This window comes from Penicillium subrubescens (assembly GCF_028828155.1).
Source record: "Penicillium subrubescens strain IBT 31985 chromosome Unknown utg000002l_segment0_segment0, whole genome shotgun sequence".
NCBI lineage: Eukaryota > Fungi > Ascomycota > Eurotiomycetes > Eurotiales > Aspergillaceae > Penicillium > Penicillium subrubescens.
This window is the reverse complement of record NW_026643152.1, coordinates 2,762,823-2,782,305: the sequence shown is the minus strand read 5'-3', so window position 1 is coordinate 2,782,305 and position 19,483 is coordinate 2,762,823. Positions and strand designations below refer to the sequence as shown.

Sequence of the window (19,483 nt, the reverse complement as noted above, 5' to 3'; positions counted from 1 at the left end):
TGGCCTTGAGATTATTGCGTATCGTCTCGGAGGTCTGGCCAATGGCAACCAGAATTGCTGAATTTGCTGATTGCGTCTTGAACGACCAATACTTTCATCAACTATTTGTGGAAAGGATGACAGAATACCGGCGACTGGAATTTGCTGCAGGCATGTCTAATATGGATTCAATTTAATAATTCCTATTTGCCAGGAATTAAAAGTCTTATCATAATCTTTTGCACCGGATGGGCACTTGTCTGGAACACCGAAAAGAATGAAGCGTTTCCTTAAGATGAAAGGAAAGCGCTGATCAATATGCGAGAACAGGATTTAAATTGATCATCCAAAGAAGTCCAAATGTTGATTATGAGCCATCCCAACGTGACTCGTCCGCGCCTTGAAAGTCTGGTATTCAATCTCCTAGAAGACGTGCTTGTTGTTGAGCATAGTCAGTGCAACAGTCATCAAGAATTCGACTGTCATGAGGATTGGCCCAATAAACGTTCTCCAACCTTGCCCATATACACCCACCTCGGTTTTGCACTATTTATTGAAGGGGAACGAAAGGATTGCCAAGCTGAGCGAGGAACCATTCTTTGGACAGTCTTTTGAGGTGGCCTCTGGAACACACTTCAGAACCTCGTACCTGTGTGAACGAAAATACTCAGTGCGCCTTTCGACCAGTTGCAGCACTACCTTCTATTGATTCTTACTTCGGGTTGCATTACTATGAACAGCCATAGTGACACCAAACTATAGACGGCTTTACAAAGATGGGTTAAACTTCAAAGTACAGTTCTCCATTTATTCTGAGTAATTTCTTTCGCAACTTAGGCCCAGGAGACTGCTGCCCGTCCAGGAACCTTTGTTTCAACACACGACGCATAATTTTTCCGCTTGGGTTCTTTGGAATCTCAGTCACAAATCGTAACTTAGCATTCAGCCAGTTAACAATCTTGGCGGTCACCTCTATCTCGCGCACACCGGAAGATTTGCTCGTTGCACTTCTCACAACAAAAGCCATAGGAACCTCCGAGCCATGAACCTCACTCTCAATTCCAATCACTGCTACATCGTCGATGTCCTCATTACCGATCAAAAAGGCCCTCCAGCCCAGCAGGTGCTACCTGGAAGCCTTTGTATTTGATCAGCTCCTTCACACGATCAGTAATGTAGAAGTGGCCCTTCGAATCTTGATAACCGACGTCGCCAGTCCGGAACCAGTCATCTTCTGACAGACACTCACGGGTGGCAGTCAGGTTTTGGTGGTATCCCAAGAGGATATTAGGGCCGCGAAGGTAAAGTTCGCCGACGCGGACCTCGGTTGGTTCCTTGTTGTGCTCCGGGTGAGTCATGAACTTTGCCTCCATATTGGGCGTCAGTCGGCCCACTGAGCCAATTGCCTCACGCCAGTCGCTCCACTCTTGAGAGTAGCTAGTTGGACTACTCTCGCTGAGTCCGTACCCCTGCTCGATGCCGACCCCAATATGCGCGTAAACTGCCTCCACGAGCTCTCGTGAAAGAGATGCTGCTCCGGAACTCATCATACGCAGGTTTGAAAGATTGTACTTATCGACCACGGGGTGCTTGCTTAGGAGACGGACCACGGGAAGCACGACATAGCTGAATGTGACCTGGTAGTTCTGTATGTGCCTACACCAGCTCTCAATCGAATTTAGATATCACGATAAGATGAAATCCCTTGTACAGTGTCTGAGTAATGAGACAAGACAAGCCTAAGGTTGGCAATGGTTAGCATGAGCGATGTCTTCTAGGCGAAGACCAACCGTACCGTACATGTGATAGAAGGGCAAAAATGCCAGAAGTCTATCACCTTGTCCATCAGAACCGCCATTCCACGCTAGCTGTCCACCTTCAGAAATAACCTGTTGTAGTATGTTGGAAATGATATTTCCATGCGACAACTTAACACCCTTTGGCAATCCCGTTGTTCCCGAAGATAACACCAAAAAAGCCAGATCCACGGCGGGAACAATCTTCTGTCACTGGCGCCGAGTACTAGAGAAGGTTTCAGTGATTGAAGTAACGTGTCGCGCCTCTGTTGCATGTTGGTCCCCCAGCAAAATGATATTGTCAGTAGGAATTCCGGCATTCCTCGCGGCCGCAGTGACAACAGGCAGCAGAGACACCTGTGTGGCTACCACCTTCGCGCCTGAGCTCTTTAGCTGGAAAGACAGCTCGTTGACAGTATACGCGGGATTGGCAGGTGAGACAACTCCACCTGCCCAGACTGCACCCCATATGATGGCAGGTGTGTCAATGCTTTTTGGCGTGAAAAGTGCCAGAACATCGCCTTTTTGCCAATCATACCTTGCAATGAGGCCCTTTCCAAATTTCACAGAGGCCTCCTTAAGAGAACTATAGGTGTATTTACGCTTAGTTTCAGCATCTTGATATAGAACTGAACGTGTACAGGGTTAATAATATTGGAAAGATATTTGGTAGCAAGGACATTCGGTGACATACTCTTTTCATCTGGGAATTTTCTATCTTCTCTTTCGAGGAGGAATTCCCAAAGATCAACTTCTAGAATTTCGAAGTTGGGGTAATTTGACGGGACAGGCATGTTGTGGGAGAGGAGCAATCAACGGATGAGGTGCTGATTGAGAACCGTCAGAGGCAAATGCGTAAAGCGCAAGGCACGCGTCTAGTCAACTGAGATGAGAAAAACGAAGGCGTAGAAGTCGATTGTTCGGAACAAAAGAACACTTTATGGGATCCAAGGCATCTCTAGAGTTTTCGGCAGTTTCGTAAATTGCCTCGGTTCATGATCATAGTGAAGGACTGAAATGAGATAATACCCGAGCAGTCCAGAAACCTACCTAGACATAATATGAGCCAGTTTCCACCCGCAAGCTTGCTGCAAGACCGCCTCGTGGGATTCAAATTTCATGCCCGCATACTTCGCGTATATGAGTCGCCGAGCCTACTTTGTACGAGATTTCGATATAACTCACAACATTCAAATAGCTCAAAAAGGTCTGGAACAAAGAGACTGATATATTCCTACTCTATCTCTGAAAAAACTATATCCATGTTTGTTTCTTAATGGTGACCCTGAGACAAGTTGAACATCTGTACAATATGGGTAGTCGGCAAATCGTAGCTACAGGAGCCTGGCTTTGAAAAGGAGCCCCATTGGTTCCTCCAAGTTATGTGTTATACAATAATACCAAAGATCAGCTTGACCGTCAAACCTTTTGACGCCCCTTCTAAAAGCCCTTGCAAATATCGCTAAACCGCATTCGGCCATAGTCTTAGCCAACTACATTATAATCATGTTAGTCCTTTAATGGACGTAAGACACTATGAACGTCAATTCAGACGCCGGAAACCTCGGCTGCCCGGACGTTCTTCGGCGGACCTGATTAGGTTTCGGCCCCTTGTAGATTGTGTATGATGGTTGTATTGTTATACAGTTCTGTCTATGACCCAGTATTATAGATACTGGTACAACCCTAATGCATGAGTGGTGCGTATCAGGGTGATAGGACAATACCATCAGTACAGGGGCATCCAACACGGCCCCACCTACAATGCCGAGGATCTTGGCAATCCACCCCGGACTTTTAGCACAATGGGCAGAAGTCCAGCCATTCTACAAACGGATGCGAGGCCACGTATAATTCACTTTTTTTAAGGGCTAAGGTTCCTCGAGTCAATCGCGAACGACACCCCCCCCCCCAGGTCAAGCTTGCTGAAATTTTTTTAACATAATCGATCTCTCTCGGCTTTATTTAGTAGGGCGTAAATCTAGTTCATCAGCTCTTTGCAATTTTATCTAACAGAAATCAGTGACCAGTATTGTATGGGAACTAGAATGGTAATAATAAAGTCTCTAACTAACTAGAACTATAAATAGTAGGACATGCCGACAAAGAAAAATATGCTCTCTTATGCGAGGTGTCTGATATTGATGTCGTAAGATATTCTTATTCTGGGTAAATACCCAGAAATCCACAAGCAGATCCACCACCATATTTCTGACATTATCTAATAAAGCGAAGCCACCCTCCTGTGAATACAAAAAGTGCCATGAGCTATGGAAAACACGTCCAGCCAGCCCAGTCAGCACGACATTCAGGCTATTTAGCATGCTGTGGACTTGTGCTACTGACCTTACTGTCTTGCTTGCTTTTCAGACCGGAAAGAGACTTTAGGACTCCGTTCGCTTACTAAATCTACCTCTTTACTCGACCCAATTATAATATTTTGACCAACGTCTAGTACTTGTGGGATGGGGAACTCTTTCCTCGGCTGCTAAGTTTCTCGGGCCGAAATTTAATTGAAACACTCGACCTCGGTCATGCGCAATAGGTTTGGTTTATTTTTGTTCTAGGTGGCCCAGCGTTATCCAATGTTAGTTGTACCAAGACAACACCCTTTGTATATCTATATCAGCTCCAGTCTCAAGAGATATTTCTGACATCAATTGGCTTACAGTAGCATTACACCCGTGAGATTGTGCAAGTCAATATGTCTCTTCCGCGTAAGCCACAATCTAGCCCGCTCAATGGAATATGTTGTCACCCACCGGTATTCTAACTATTGGCAGAGAAAATCCGCACCCCGGCCACGGATCTTCTACAGATAAGCCATCCAGTCTTGCTAGCTGGAATGAATGTCGCGGCGGGGCCGAAGCTTGCTGCAGCCGTTACCAATGCCGGTGGTCTTGGAGTCATTGGAGGGGTGGGTTATTCCCCAGCCATGCTGCGAGAGCAGGTTGCAGAGTTGAAAGATTACTTACACGACAAAAATGCGCCTTTCGGAATCGACCTCTTGATTCCCCAGGTTGGCGGAAATGCGAGAAAGACCAAGTGAGTCTTACCATATTGAGCCATTCTAGAAATAAGAGTATCTGATTTGATGGTTTCCAGTTACGATTACACCAAGGGAAAGCTGGATGACCTTGTGGACATAGTCATCGAAAGTGGCGCCAAGTTGTTTGTCTCTGCGGTTGGTGTGGCTCCAAAAGCAGTTGTCGACCGTCTTCATGCCGCTGGAATCCTCTATATGAACATGGTCGGACACCCCAAGCATGTGCCGAAGGCATTGGATGCCGGCGCAGATTTGATTTGCGCCCAAGGCGGAGAGGGTGGAGGACACACCGGAGACGTGCCCACTATGATTTTGATCCCTGCAGTCTGCCAGGTTGTTGCCGGCAAGAAAAGCCCGCTCACGGGAAAGCCCATCCAAGTCATTGCCGGCGGTGGCTTATACAATGGCGCCACAGTGGCCGCTGCGCTCATGCTCGGAGCATCTGCTGCCTGGATAGGCACACGTTTCATTCTTTCTGAAGAGGCTGGTGCTTCCAAGTCTCACCAAGAAGCAGTTCGCACGGCTGGATTTGATGATACGATTAGGACCATCATATTTACGGTGAGACTCCCCCATAGACATTCCAAGGAAACCCTTGAAAACAATTTTCACTTTCTAACATTTTCGGACGGAAAGGGCCGACCACTTCGAGTTCGAAAGACACCTTATATCTTGGACTGGGAAGATAATCGCTCATCTGAGATCAAGGAGCTGACTCGCAACGGTGTCATACCCGTGCAACACGACATGGAGAAGGCGGACAGCGAGGATGACGATACTTTGATGGATAAGATGGAGCGCTTCATGATGGGCAAAGTAGCCGCCGTTGTCAATGAGACAAAAAGTGCAAAGGCAATCGTGGATGAGTTAGTCCATGATGCATCTGTGGAGCTTAAGAAAGGCACTACTCTCACTCAATCGAAACTTTGAAGATGATTATGATGGTACCTGCGAACGCATTCCAATGCATGCGAAGCACCAATATTTGAATCTTGATGAGCGGCGCAACCGTTTACAAGATAACGTGATCCTGATCAGACATACATGCCTCAATTTTCAGGGCTTCGTCAGCTCACTATTTGCTGGCCGCCTGCAAGAAGCTAAACGGTCTGCCTTGTTCTTATAGAGAATCAACTTCTGTTATACACAGTTGCGTTAACCTTCCAACTTAGAACCTCGTAAACTTCATATCCAAATATTCCTAGTTCTTTACTTTCCCATTCTTTGATTATCATATTCAAAGAGAGAACTGGCCGGTATTTTCACCTGCCTAGTTAAAAAACTAGCTCTATACCCATACTCATAATTATCTCGAAGCTTAACAATAGTACTCAATGGGCTGGTAATCACGGACTACGAAATAAGGCCCGAGGTTCCCAATAAGGACCGACCCAATTCTAAAAGATAAGGCCTCAGCTTCTGATTGCCCGACAAGATACTAAACTTTCAGGTGGCGGCGAATATTTAATATACCACGAGATGAGATCTGGTAACTTTCTGCTCACTTTTGGGACGAATAGTCCCCACAAATATGGCTCTTCAAATTTCGGGCCGGGGTAAGTTTGATAGCTCGGTGAAGAGAACGTAGTCTGATTTGTGTCCCATTTGTTACATTGATTCTATAAAAAATGGCTGGACTTCCTTTTCAGCAAAAGGTTATGCAATTTCATTTGACAGGGTCCATGAGCCAGTCTGACTGGATGTAAGTGTCTTTGCACGATGGGCAAGTCAAAGGATCATTCAATATACCATTTCATGCAAAATGCTGATCTCAATCATTTCATCATAGCGACATGATGTACGACACTGCAAACCCGCCACACGTCCGCCGAAATCTTCGCACAGATGGCCTAATACCCCCGAGTATCGAGGCTTACGAGCAGCAAGAAAGAAGATGTAGGCTGATCGAGCGTCGATTGATTGAATGATGATTTCTTACGCGTGGTAGGCTTGTCACAGCTGGAAAAGAAGAGTACTCAATCGAAAAATTTCTCTACCTCAGCAATCTGCGCATGAACAACGTGCATTCATTTTACCATCTGGTTACCAACCACATCAGAGTATGCATTCCCTTCGTTGAGACTGAGGCTTCCATATAATGAGCAATTTCATACTGAATTGTGCTTTTAGGATATCACGCCATTGATATATACCCCGGTCGTTGGAGATGCATGTGAACGGTGGTCCGAGATTTATGAACAGCCTGAAGGTATGACGCTCATCTTTGAAAAGAGAACCAAGACACTGATCCAATTAGACATGTACTTGAGTTAGACAGACCAAGGCAATCTGGCAGATGTTATTGCCAATTGGCCAAAGCCGAAAGTTGCGATCTCATGTATCACTGATGGCTCTCGAATACTTGGGCTAGGTGACCTCGGAATCAATGGTATGGGCATCCCGATCGGAAAACTGGCCCTCTACACAGCTTGTGCCGGCGTCTGCCCCAAGATGACCTTACCTTTGACCTTGGATCTGGGTACCAACAACAAGTCGCCATGGGACGACCCATTCTATATGGGTAGCCGACACCGGAGGTGTGGACCTGCAGAAGAGCAAAGCTTCCTGGATGAGCTGATGGCTGCGCTCACTTCCCGATGGCCTGAGTAAGTAAATTGATGTATTCAAGACTGCCAGAACGTCACTGACAAGCTTTTTTAGAATTATCATCCAGTTTGAAGACTTCCAACCCCCCTTTCCCGCCCTGGACGGATACAAAGAACACTATGCCTGTTTTAATGATGACATCAAGGGCACCGGCGCCGTTGTTTTCGGTGGTATTATCAATGCGATCAAGAGGTCAAAGCTGCCTTTCAAAGAGCATAGGGTGGTGTTTCTAGGTTCTGGCAGTGCGGGGATTGGTGTGTCTAAACAAATTGCTAAGTACTTCATGGATAAAGGCCTGACTGAGGAGGAAGCACGAAAGTGCTTGTTTCCTAGTCGACACCAAGGGCCTAGTAACACGAAGCCGTGGGGATAAGCTAGCTGACCATAAGGTTACTTCGCTCGCCAAAATGACCGCGGTCGCCAGTTGAAGTCTTTCGACGAGGGCATGGACTACGTGAAGCCTACTATACTTATCGGTCTTTCGACTTTAGGCGACGTGTTCACCCCGAATATCCTGGGCAAGATGGCCACCTGGAATACCGCACCGATCATCTTCCCACTTTCTAACCCTTCTCGAAGTCTGAGTGTGACTTCGAGTGTGCCGTTAAAACCGATGGCCGCGTTATCTTTGCTTCTGGATCACCCTTTCCGTCGCTCTCCTTCACCAATTCTCTCGGCGAGACTTCAACATACTCCCCGGGCCAAAGAAACAATATGTATGTCTTTCCAGGTATAGGCCTAGGATGGAAACTCGCAAAGGCTGTGCGAATCGGACAATATGATCTTCGTTTTAGGCAAGGCACTCTCGCGGGCTCTCGACGAGGATGAGATTGCTCGTGGTCTAATATACCCTGATATCTCTCGTATTCGAGAGGTTAGCGTGATAGTTGCCCGCAATGTCATAAGGACAGCCCAAAAGGATAAAGTAGATCGCAATATTGCTATACGCGACATGAGCGATGCAGATCTTGAAACCTGGATCAAAGCACGCATGTACGACCCTCATTCGGAGGTACAGAACTTCGAAAGTCAAATTAGCGGCTTGAGCTCCTCGCCTCATATTTGCTATGCATGTCATAAGTAAACCAATGACAACATGGCTAAGCTATAGTGTTCTTCTCATTTGGAATTTAACAAACAAAATTCTTCGCCTTTCATATTGCCATGGCCGATTACATGCATTCTGACTTCATTGATGGGTTCAATGATTGATTGTTTACTTGTAATTGCATGAACAGAGTCGCTGTGCTGTGGATAGTCCTACCTGCTAACGAAAAACTCGAACTATTACCTAACAATATGGACACACAATGCCGACTGCGGCAATTTCTATTAGAACTTGAAATGAGTGAGTGGACCACAGTATTGATTTAACGGCGTCGAAGGCCGTCGGTCCATTGGGTTCCTCCAGCAACCGAGGCATGATATTTCTATTATTCTGCAATACCTCGGTCGCACCAATTCGTTAATTGTAGGTCGACCGATTCTCATGATCCCTTTGACTTGAAATTCAGTAGCATTATCATGCCCTGAAATTCAGCCAACGGTGATAGATATGCTCTTGTAGAATTTTATGCCGGACGACATGGCTCTATTCTCACAAGAAATAAAGTCAGGAGGCAAATTCACGTGTGCCATGCCCTTTGATAGGGTTTATGTTCTTGCCTTTGAATCTCGACCAGCAAATCAGTTGACGCCCGATTTCGTCGAAGCCTTTCGCTCATCTTTATCCAAGATTCAAGCATTCCCAACGGGCGTCGTCATCACTGCAAGTCGGATCCCCGAGATTTACAGTAAAGGCATCGGTCCGCATATATCACAGGATACCCTTGAAGGACAAGAGCATATATGGCCACTTCTACGACAGCTTCTACGGTACGATACTTACTACTTTTGAACTTCCAGCACCTAAATGGACCTCGGAAGCTCTTCGCTCAATTGTCTGACAAGATAAGCTGTGGACAGGTATTCTATGCCGACAATAACCCTCATAAGCGGGCAAGCAGCGGGCCTTGGCTTCATTCTCTCCCTGTGCCATGACTTCAGAATTCAAAGATCCCGTGGTTCCTCCCTGTATATTCATGATGGCCAATTCGCTACGCCACTACTATCCAAGTGGATGACGGATTTTGTGAAGGCAAAATTGCCTTCATCGGATATTATCCGCTCAATGTTAGAGGGGAAATATCTCCATGCACGAGATTCTGTCCGATGTGGGCTGGTCGATGAGTCTGGCTTCTTTGAGGATGCTCTACGGCTTATCAAACGGAGAAGATTATTGGATGCTGGTGCAGAACAAGGATACAGTATGAAGAAAGAGCTGAGAAACATGAGTGTTCTTCTTCTATTGGATGTCAAGAATGTACATGATATCAAAGCACATCGGCTTTGAAATCAGAGCAGCTGTGCTCATCTGGAGATACGGTATAGTATCGTGATTACCATAGAAATCAGATTTCAATGCACCTAATACATCTTCATTTTTGTAGTATTCAATTGGATTTTCTTTTCCTCTATTGTTCTAGCAATTACCTCGGGGTGGAATTGAGGGGCTGCAATTTAACACTGCAGTCAAGTTTCTCAGGGGATACTCGACGCCGCACTTTGCCTGTCTGATAAATCCGATGTGGATGTGATGACAGCAGCTTATGCGTCACAATATAAGACCCCACCTCAATATCAAGATTCAATGTCGGTCAACTTGGAGAGAACACCATTTCGCCATTAAAAGCCTAGAAGTCTTGCCAGCCATCGTCTAGTATCCACAGCACTTTGAAATTTCAGAACTACAGTAAACGTAGCGGGTATTACCAACGAAAATGAAAAATACCGCAGCCGACTCAGTGGGATTGGGTGACATTTTCCACCCTTTAACCCAGTTCTCGGAATTTCATGATGAGGATATCACTGCCGAGTAGTTTGCCTCGGCTTCCCGACCGTGTGAAAATACAGAGTCCTTTTGCTTTTATTTTCATGCCGTCATCTCGCTCGAAACCGCATTCACAATGTCTTTTTTCTCTCTCGCTAGCATCATTTTGGAAGGTGAAATGCACATAACTTCATAACTTAAAATCTACTATCGTAGAATGGGCCACCAATAGTGCCGCTCAGACTAAGTTGAAAGAGGGACAGGGCCCAAAGAGGCTTGTAAAAAATGCCCCCTGGAAATACCAAAACTCCTCACTACCCACAGAATGCTTTCTATCGCAGGAGAAGATAGCTAGAGCGTCCTATATAGGCGATTAGACTAGAATACGCTTTCTGTTTGCACTTTCCCTAATAAGAATATCACAAGGGGCTGTCATATATAATGTCGTCTACAAGCACGGTTTAGTTGCGGGATACTTGGCCAAAGTAACGGCCTTCGGCCCTCCAATTCATAAACCTGAACTTTCAATCAATTTTCTTGATTCCCCACCATTTATCGAGGCTATTGCCGGTCAAAGCAAAAGGAGGCTCCGGAAAACAGAATCTCTACTCTATCTCAAAAGCTCACCTCGTCATCTCCAAGAATTCAAGAGATATCATCAACAACATGGCCGATCCAATGAACAGCTTGGCCGGGGTCACCTCAAACCGGCCGCCGTCTCTGAAAAACCTTTTTGCCATTGCTGGCATCCAGGTGAATGTTTTTGGACTAAATGAGCTATTGTCACAGGGGTCGGAGGTTGCCTGTCTCTGGCTTCTCCACCCCCGATTGGTGACTAAGGAAAGCATGGCCAGTATCGTAAAAGCCACTATATGTGACTGAAATGATAAGAAAAAGGAGATTTCCACTTCCAAGGTATTGATTGCTGTGTCATTTGATCAGCGCAATCATGGCACTAGAATGATCGATCCTCTTGCAAATGAGGCATGGAGACAAGGAAACCCTCGTCATGCACAAGATACGTTTTCTATTTTTCGTAAACCATCCTATTCTCCTTGCAATAGTGCAACACTAACCGAAACTCATATAGGGTACTGCCCGAGATACATCTCTGTTGATGGATTATCTTGGCGCGTTCGTCTTCCCCAGCGATGACTGTAAGATCACGGAAAACCTCGTTCTGGGAGTCTCTCTTGGCGGGCATGCCGCGTGGAGCTGCCTTTTACATGAGCCTCGCGTGAGCGGCGGCGTCGTTATAATTGGCTGCCCAGACTATTTAAATCTTATGACAGACCGGGCGAGTCTGTCAAAACTGCCCTCGTGGACGAAGAGCAGCCCACCTGGTTCTCAGATCTTGTATTCTGAGGCCTTCCCAAGATCCTTTGTGGATCTAGTGAAGCAATATGACCCTGCCAGTCTTCTTCTAAGCCGCATAGATTGCGGTAAAGCATCGCTTCCGGTTCGTGAGGGTCCATTGCCTCATCCCACGGAGAGGGAACAGCAGGTGACCCGGCCTATCTTGACACGGTGCTTGGCTGGTAAGCGGATTCTGAGTCTGTCTGGAGGAAAAGATAAGGTTGTACCATATAGCAAAGGAGAGACTTTTTTTACTTGGCTGAAAGATGCCATCTCGCCAAACGGCTGGTTTGAGAACGGCGGTCTCCTTCGAAGATATTGTTGACGAAAATGCGCGCCATGAGGTGACCCCTAGGATGGCTGAAGATGTCGTGCGCTTTATCGTTGAGACGCTGGCCGACACTGTTGTCTCTAATCGAAAAATTTCCTTGCGGGACTCGAAGATATGAAAGAACTGGATATCTAGACATGTGACATAGGGGGCCATTTGAATAGACCAGAATGAAAACAGATGTATACCAACGTAGCGCAAGTTGACAAGTTAAACGTGGAAATATCGGTATGCAAAGATACTTGGGAATTATTCTGCTTTGCCTCGGAGAATTGTCCCCGTAGAACAATTACTATATCCAAGGTTATTTTGTTAAATTTGCGGTTTGCGGTTTCCAATATGGCAGAAAACAAGAAGAATGATAATATCTTTAAATTGAGCGTTGCAACCAAGACTTTGTGAATTAAACGACGTATCAAACCCACGCAGGCTGGCGACAATTGTCGCTGAGACAAGGTGAGCCGATACACCTGTGATATGACGCTGGTGCAAGTCAGAAAAAAAGCCGAAGCATCGGAACATGCACCCTTGGCATTCAACTGATAGCAAAGATGATCTACCTGTAGAATCAAGAAACTTTCATGATTAACAGCGTGCTGGTCGAGACCATTGAGGTCTTAGGTCTTGGCTCGACGAGTTCGAGGTTCCCACTTGCAACTTGCGTGCAACAGAAACTTTCAGTTGTGATGATATCATGAGGGGTGTTTTGTGTGTGCCATAATGCGATCATTTTACCCGCGACTAGCTAGCTTATTCGCTAGATAGACCGCATATCTTCCGACCACAAATGGCCTTTATCGCGGCCCTCGGCTTCTACCCAAAGAATGGTATTGGAATTGGAAGTTAGAGCGCCGTACTCGAAAATAGCTCAGAAAGTTCATAAAAATATCCTCTCCTACACGCCGTCTGCTCGCCTGTTCCTTGATGTATTCTTTTTAACTCACTTTCGTCCTACTTAATTGCCATATAATCAAGATGTATCCAACGAGCAAGTTATCACCTTTGATTACAAAGACCGCGTTGCGGTCGTAACTATCAACCGTTCTGAGAAGCTCAACCCTCTCAACCGGGACCTTTACTATCTCCTCGGTGAGCGTCTTCGCGAGATTGACCGGCGTGAGGACATCACAGTCACGGTAATAATCGGTGCCGGTCGGTTCTTTTCAGCGTAGGTATACCGAGTTGTCATGCTTTATCTCCCATTTGGGATCTGAACAGAACAACCTGGACACTCTGTTTATCAGTATACATCCGCTGACACAAACCATAGTGGTGCCGATGTCTCAACTTCCCGCCCAAGCGCGAAGTCCAGCCCCAGCATTCGTCGAGAACTTGTAAAAGGCTTTGCAAACAATATCTACTTAACGCGCACATTCTATACTCACAGCAAGGTCCTCATAGTAGCTCTCAATGGGCGAGCGGTCGGCCTCTCCACAGCCCTGGTTGCCCACGCTGACTTCATGTACGCCGCCCCGCATACATTTATCTTAACTCCCTTCTCCTCTCTCGGTATTGTCGCTGAAGGTGGCGACAGTAGAGCCTTCGTCGAACGTCTTGGTATCGCCAAGGCCAACGAGGCCCTTATAATGGGCAAGCGGATCACATGTGACGAACTTGTCAAGACCGGTTTCGTGAACAAAGTTGTCTTTGCACCTTCCGGCAAATTCGACGACTCGACAGGTTTTTTAAAGAAGGTGCTTGACGAGGTCGAAGATAGCCTTGGACTGCATCTGAACCAATCTTCTTTGTTGAAGATCAAAGAGCTAATCAGACGCCCTGGAAGAGAGTTGCTTGATCGGCAGGGTGGGCTTGAGGCATTTATGGGTCTTGAAAGGTTTCTGAGCGGCATACCACAGGAGGAATTCAGAAAGTTCAGAGATTTGGCTTCTGGTGAGAAGAAACATAAGCTTTGAGTGTTCAGCTCCAGTCGTATCGAGAGGAAGATAAGCAAATATCAAGTTTTATGTTTCCTCATCTGAGGTGCTGTTCAGCATGAACTAAAGGGGCGCTGATATAGCATTAGGATGTAGACCTTTTTACGCCGAGAATCCCCTATCCATTGTCTACAACATGATGAAAAATATGTGGTCGCTCCTTCAGACGTGAATTTCCCTCAAACAGTCAATACTGAGATATCTTAAATTCATTTTCTCAGTAAAGTCATGTCTCCATAATCTTTATGACAGAGAATTTCCATTTTTCTCCTTTCAAATCAATATACTGGCTTGGAAACGGGGTTGGGAGTTTGTCTAGTGACCCGGCCTCGAGAATGCAAAAGTGACCCTAGTTTGCGATGAATTTGTTTCGGAACCTGTGGTGAGACCTCCAAATTACTTTGAAAGCTCGAAGACAAGCTTACAGTTGAGAAACCATCGACTTGTATAGCACAAGACCAGACTTAATCAATCTTGACATAGGTCCTAAACATGTAAAGATCAAAAATCAGAAGAAAATCGATCAAAGCCTGCTAGCAGGGGGATCAATAAAAGTTGATTGGATCCGTGTCATAGCTTCGAGAGCGTCCTTCTCAATGCGACTAAGCAGGTCGGCACAGGTCGGAATGTCGTGAATCATTCCAATAACTTGACCAGCAGACCACAACTATATCATTTGGGATTAGAAATAATGCCACTTCAGGGGTTAAGCAGAAATATATCTGGTATTAACTTACACCATGTTCAACGTCGCCATTTAGGAAAACATGCCGCGCTTACCGCTAACGTAAGGGCCAATCTCGCTGAAGTCACCTGTATTACTAGTTTTCTCGACTGTCAAAGCTTCTTGGAGGAGCTTGTTGGAGAACATGCGGGAAGTATTGCTCCATCGGCGGAGGATCAGGGCAGTATCGGTCTCCTGTGCACTGACGATAGCTTCTTTCACACTGTGATGAATAGGAGCTTCAATGGTGCTCATAAATCGAGTACCCATATTGATTCCTTCGGCTCCGAGAGCTAGCGCTGTGGCCAGACCGTTTCCATCGGCGAATCAACCGGACGTGATGAACGGAACGCCTAGTTCCTGCCGGGCACGGCTCAGCAGAATGAAGTTTGTTATATCATGCTCGCCAACGTAACCGCCACATCCGAATCCATCAATAGACAAAAAGTTCACGCCTAGCTTCACAGCAGACTTGGCGTGTCGGATGGTCGTGCACTTGTGTATGACAATTATACCGGCATTTTTCAATTGCGCAATGATCGGGCCAGGATTATTGCCAGCTGTTTCGACAATTCTGACACCCGAATCAACGATGACTTGGGCGTAGGCTCCGTAGTCAGGGGGAACCATAGCCGGGAGTAGAGTCAGGTTTACGCCGAATGGGAACTTGGTCATGGTGCGGCACCTCCGGGTTTCGGTGCGAAGGTCTTCAAGTGTAGGGTTGCGTGAGGGCAGTGAGCTTTATCAAAGAACGTCAGCAATCTATCTGATCATGTTCTAGTAGATATGTCAGACTTACGATTCCTAGACCCCTGCATTGCTCACGGCCGATGCCATCTCGGCATAGCCAACCCATTGCATGCCGCCTTACACGACAGGCACTGTAACCATATACATCAGAAAATGTGTCACTCACGCCATATAAGCCACATTACCTCGGATCCCAAGCTTGCGCGTTAAAGCGGTGTCAAAAGGCATAGTTGAGGCAAAGTTTGTTTTTCGATCCGAAGCGCAAAAGGCAGGATTGAAAAACAGCAATTTATTCTTTCACTAGTCAATTTCCTGGTTGGGACCAAATTCAAAGCTGGACGATTCCGAGAGTCTGATAAACGAAGATGGCTTTATCAAAGGGCAATCAGTGAGTGCAAGATTTTGAGTTGACCGTCCGTTAGCCGCTGACCTAGTGATATAGATAAATAAAAAGGTAATCTGTAGTTGCCAAGGCTCGGTGCAAGATTTATTGTATACATAATCTAACCACCGATGAAGCACAGCGCCCAGTTTATAGTTGCGTAGTCGCTCTTTCGACGTGCCATGCATATTTGCTTCCTCCGCGAATTGAATCTCTACTTGACTATTAATGGCATGATTGGAGTATTCATCGATCGACAGCATCGTTGGCATCCACAAAGATCCTAACAATAACATACCAGTACCTTGACACTAGTCAAATACAGAGGTCAAGGAGAGCTTACAAAGGTCATTTGCTGGGTGCTGAATTAAACTGACGGTCATGCACCTAATTTTCGAGGCAGGCTTTGATATCTGTTTTGGCATGGGAGATCTCGCATCAATCGCGCAGAAATTTTATTAAACCTTAAAGTCCGGCAAACTACCTATGATACATTACCAGGCCAGAATAAATTTATTCTCTAAGCATTCCATTAATATGCAGCTACTGAGGAGGAATCACTTCATCAGCAACCGTGGTTACATGATTTATGCTTTCAATCACTGAGCGAGCCTTGAGGACTTTTGGTGTGACGGCATACGTTTTCAGAGCAGCAGACATCAGAGGGGTGAAAGAAACGATGACACTTCCATAGCACTTGAGGTGAATCGCATACTTTTCCTAACTTCCATCGGTTGCACATTGTATGCTGTCAGAACAGTATACAACTGGCCAATCAGGAAAAATAGGAGACCTCTGTCTGTTACTATGTAGCTACACTAGTTAGCAATTCATAAGTTACTGTTAAATACATGAGTAATGGACAAGCTGACTTATCCAGAATTGTGGAGAACCCTCGGGTTTTTGTCCTGACAGAATCCTTGGGTTCTTTTCCTGACCTAATCCCAAAGCTTCCTTCCGTCGAACCGACTGGTTACTTCACGTATTAGAATTTACTTCTCATCTTGCTACTGTCCACTCTCCTTCCCTCGTCATCTTGTTCCGCAACCTCCAAAACTGGGAACTTTTCCGGCATGATACGTCGCGGCGTAGATCCCGGGACCACAGAATACTTCGAGAAATCATTGACACCACAGTGTTTAGAGAGGAAGTCCTCGTCGGTTTCGAGTTCTCCATTGACGACAGAGGGCGGGGCATTGAGCATGCCCAGAATGGCGTCTGAAAATATTTCCTGACGGAATGTAAGTAAACGTTGAGCTTGAATGCGTTACACAGGCATGCTGACATACCGGCTTTCTTAGATCCTTCTTATGGGATGGGTCTGATGTTGTGGTATGCTCGGTTGCAGCTGATTCGATAGACTGTCAACAAGTATAAGTGTTAGTCCATATTTTCTGCCGCATTTCCATTTGAAGAACACACCGATGCCGGCCAGATACCGGTGACAGCCATCTGTGTGTGGCCCTGTCTCACAAAATCCACAGCAAGGCCCTTGACCAAAACACTCATTCCAACTTTGCCTAGATCATATGTCAGAAAGCGCTTCAAGCCAGGTGATTTTGGCATGGAAAGATTTACCCATAGCGTAGGCAGTCTTCCCCCGGAAGAACCGTGAATAAATAGGTGGTGAAACAACAATAATGCGGCCTTTCCAATTGTTTTTTTGGAAATGAGGCAAGGCAGCCTGGACGGTGGCATACAATCCTTCAGGGTTAATCTGCTGCATGAGTCGGAAACGCTTGAGGGGCGTATTCTCAACAGAGGACCACCAGATTGCTCCAGAGTTGTATACCAGGACATCCAACTTGCCAAACTTTCGAACAGTTTCATCAACTGCATGCTGAACCTGTCTAGCATCTCGTACATCCACGACAATAGACGAGGCCTCGCCGCCTGCTTCATGAATCTCGCGCTCCACAGTGCTGATGGTTGATTGCGAGGAGTTTGGGTCGGGTGGGAATGGGCTGGTCTTGTACGCGTCTGAGGACGTCTTAGCAGCCAGCATCACTGAACATATCGTTAGCATCAATATTTCATCAATAAGCAAGTTCTCCATAGGTACCGGCATAGCCATTTTTTGCGAGATCAATGGCGATCTGGCGCCCGATACCTCGGGAAGCACCCATGACAAGTGCGACAGCCTTCGAGGTAGCCATGATGAAGGACCTTATGGTATGCTTGGAGTTTTGAAAATTATGTGGCGGCCCAAATGCAACCTACTTTGAATACGGGATCATTCTCAATTTATGTCAAGCATTTCCCTATAAATCATGCAACTTCGAATGAAGTAATCAATCTAAGTGGGTCTTCGGCTATCTCTAATATCATCCGGAGGACTAGTTGGCATGTTTGTCTAATTCATGATTACTCACTGTTCCGAGGGCCTTGGCCGGAGATCTCGGCTATTGTATTTGATTCCTTAGGCATCAACTATGACATCATTCTTCGTGGTTCCCGCTGCTAACCTTTAGAGGCCCAATTAGCGATTGTCGGTGTTGTAAATGATAAGAGAAAACCGCCAACACTAATTAGCTTGCTGATAACTCTTTTCGTCTGGCACTGCACTAATTTTTCCTAAGGTAATCATCTCGATCAGGACATGTTTGTTGATCAGTTGATCAATAGAAATCTAGAGTTCCACATTTATGTTTTCTCTCGTTTGTCCTGCTAAATTCGTGGTGCCAAAGTGATACAGACCGAGTTAGCCAAATTGCGATGAGCAGTTAATGGTAGCCGATGCGCGATGCTGGATTGTTGATGCTCAAGTCGCGATATGATAGTTAAAAGATGATCTGTTCGCAACCGCCGGAATGCGAACTGCAGATCAGGATGCTCAAATTCCGGCTTTCATTCGTCATTATGTATTCAGGATAACTAGCTTGTTCATAAATTTGTATTTTCGCTGCCCATATTCTGGCTGTCATAATTTTCTGGTCAGTTCCCGTGCTCTATTGCTATGGGTGTGGGCATGCTTACTGCTGTTCCTCATAATTTTGAATGTTACACAGGGTGAAAGGTAAGTCTGTCCGCCTATGCAATCATAGGATCGTGGCAACGGTCGCCTCACCAAAATCAGCTAGTAATGCCAATAATGAACATGAGTTCATCACAATCTAGATTGTGAGAAAGGTAAAATCCATTGGCTCCGGAATTTACGAACCCAGACATTATCTTCATCTCGTCATAATACCTCGAACTGACTCCAAGCACCCAGACTAGTTTTCTTGCCACAAAATGTGTTCCTTAGATGCTGAGGTTTGGTACGCAAAAATAGGAGACTGTGAGAAACATTGAAGCAAGATGCATCAAAATAACTTTCCGTATTCCATGTCACCAAGCAATTACGGCATTGGTAATCCTGACCAAGCCATCAATTAGAATACCCCCTCTTCTTACCTAGGGCATCTATGTGCAAGGCCAAACTTTCGAGATGCCTTAGTCACCAACGGAGTTATACAAAGTCAAAGTCAGGCACAAGACCGGAACTTCTCCGCACGGTTCTCTTGTATACATCATGCTTATGGAGATAATGTGGGGCTTGCCGACCGGAAGTTCGTCTGGGTAATTCGGGAAAGTCTGACTATCAGGATGAAATAGCCGAGGAGTGATACTTACGATGGATCTATTGGGTCTGGAGCAGATTTTGACTTTGATACTGATTATAGGATCGGCCGAAGCGCCTAGACCGGATCTGACTCTACGGAGAAAG

General features: G+C 45.9%; 7 protein-coding genes across 7 annotated transcripts; 4 read left to right on the top strand and 3 right to left on the bottom strand.

Moving 5' to 3' along the window:
• Positions 1-1,070: 1,070 nt before the first annotated feature.
• N7473_002395 (uncharacterized protein) lies at positions 1,071-2,569 on the bottom strand (the record flags this gene model as incomplete). The annotated part of the gene is made up of 3 exons (XM_057148335.1): positions 1,071-1,625; positions 2,031-2,404; positions 2,470-2,569. The coding sequence occupies 3 exons, from the start codon at positions 2,567-2,569 to the stop codon at positions 1,071-1,073; spliced, it is 1,029 nt and encodes a 342-aa protein (XP_057011989.1).
• A 1,910-nt stretch (positions 2,570-4,479) lies between these two features.
• On the top strand, positions 4,480-5,751 carry N7473_002394 (nitronate monooxygenase; the record flags this gene model as incomplete). The annotated part of the gene is made up of 3 exons (XM_057148334.1): positions 4,480-4,492; positions 4,559-4,820; positions 4,881-5,751. 3 exons carry the CDS (start codon positions 4,480-4,482, stop codon positions 5,749-5,751), a joined length of 1,146 nt encoding a protein of 381 aa, XP_057011988.1.
• A 1,082-nt stretch (positions 5,752-6,833) lies between these two features.
• On the top strand, positions 6,834-8,512 carry N7473_002393 (uncharacterized protein; the record flags this gene model as incomplete). Its single annotated transcript, XM_057148333.1, has 6 exons — positions 6,834-6,881; positions 6,952-7,030; positions 7,100-7,427; positions 7,483-7,682; positions 7,818-8,144; positions 8,223-8,512. 6 exons carry the CDS (start codon positions 6,834-6,836, stop codon positions 8,510-8,512), a joined length of 1,272 nt encoding a protein of 423 aa, XP_057011987.1.
• Positions 8,513-11,919: 3,407 nt separating this feature from the next.
• N7473_002392 (uncharacterized protein) lies at positions 11,920-12,102 on the top strand (the record flags this gene model as incomplete). Its single annotated transcript, XM_057148332.1, has 1 exon — positions 11,920-12,102. One exon carries the CDS (start codon positions 11,920-11,922, stop codon positions 12,100-12,102), a length of 183 nt encoding a protein of 60 aa, XP_057011986.1.
• A 669-nt stretch (positions 12,103-12,771) lies between these two features.
• Positions 12,772-13,897, top strand: N7473_002391 (enoyl-CoA hydratase/isomerase family protein; the record flags this gene model as incomplete). The annotated part of the gene is made up of 3 exons (XM_057148331.1): positions 12,772-12,811; positions 12,960-13,152; positions 13,255-13,897. The coding sequence occupies 3 exons, from the start codon at positions 12,772-12,774 to the stop codon at positions 13,895-13,897; spliced, it is 876 nt and encodes a 291-aa protein (XP_057011985.1).
• Positions 13,898-14,675: 778 nt separating this feature from the next.
• On the bottom strand, positions 14,676-15,317 carry N7473_002390 (NAD(P)H-dependent flavin oxidoreductase; the record flags this gene model as incomplete). The annotated part of the gene is made up of 2 exons (XM_057148330.1): positions 14,676-14,865; positions 14,980-15,317. The coding sequence occupies 2 exons, from the start codon at positions 15,315-15,317 to the stop codon at positions 14,676-14,678; spliced, it is 528 nt and encodes a 175-aa protein (XP_057011984.1).
• Positions 15,318-16,759: 1,442 nt separating this feature from the next.
• N7473_002389 (uncharacterized protein) lies at positions 16,760-17,930 on the bottom strand (the record flags this gene model as incomplete). The annotated part of the gene is made up of 5 exons (XM_057148329.1): positions 16,760-17,005; positions 17,064-17,135; positions 17,197-17,294; positions 17,353-17,781; positions 17,837-17,930. 5 exons carry the CDS (start codon positions 17,928-17,930, stop codon positions 16,760-16,762), a joined length of 939 nt encoding a protein of 312 aa, XP_057011983.1.
• Positions 17,931-19,483: the final 1,553 nt, after the last annotated feature.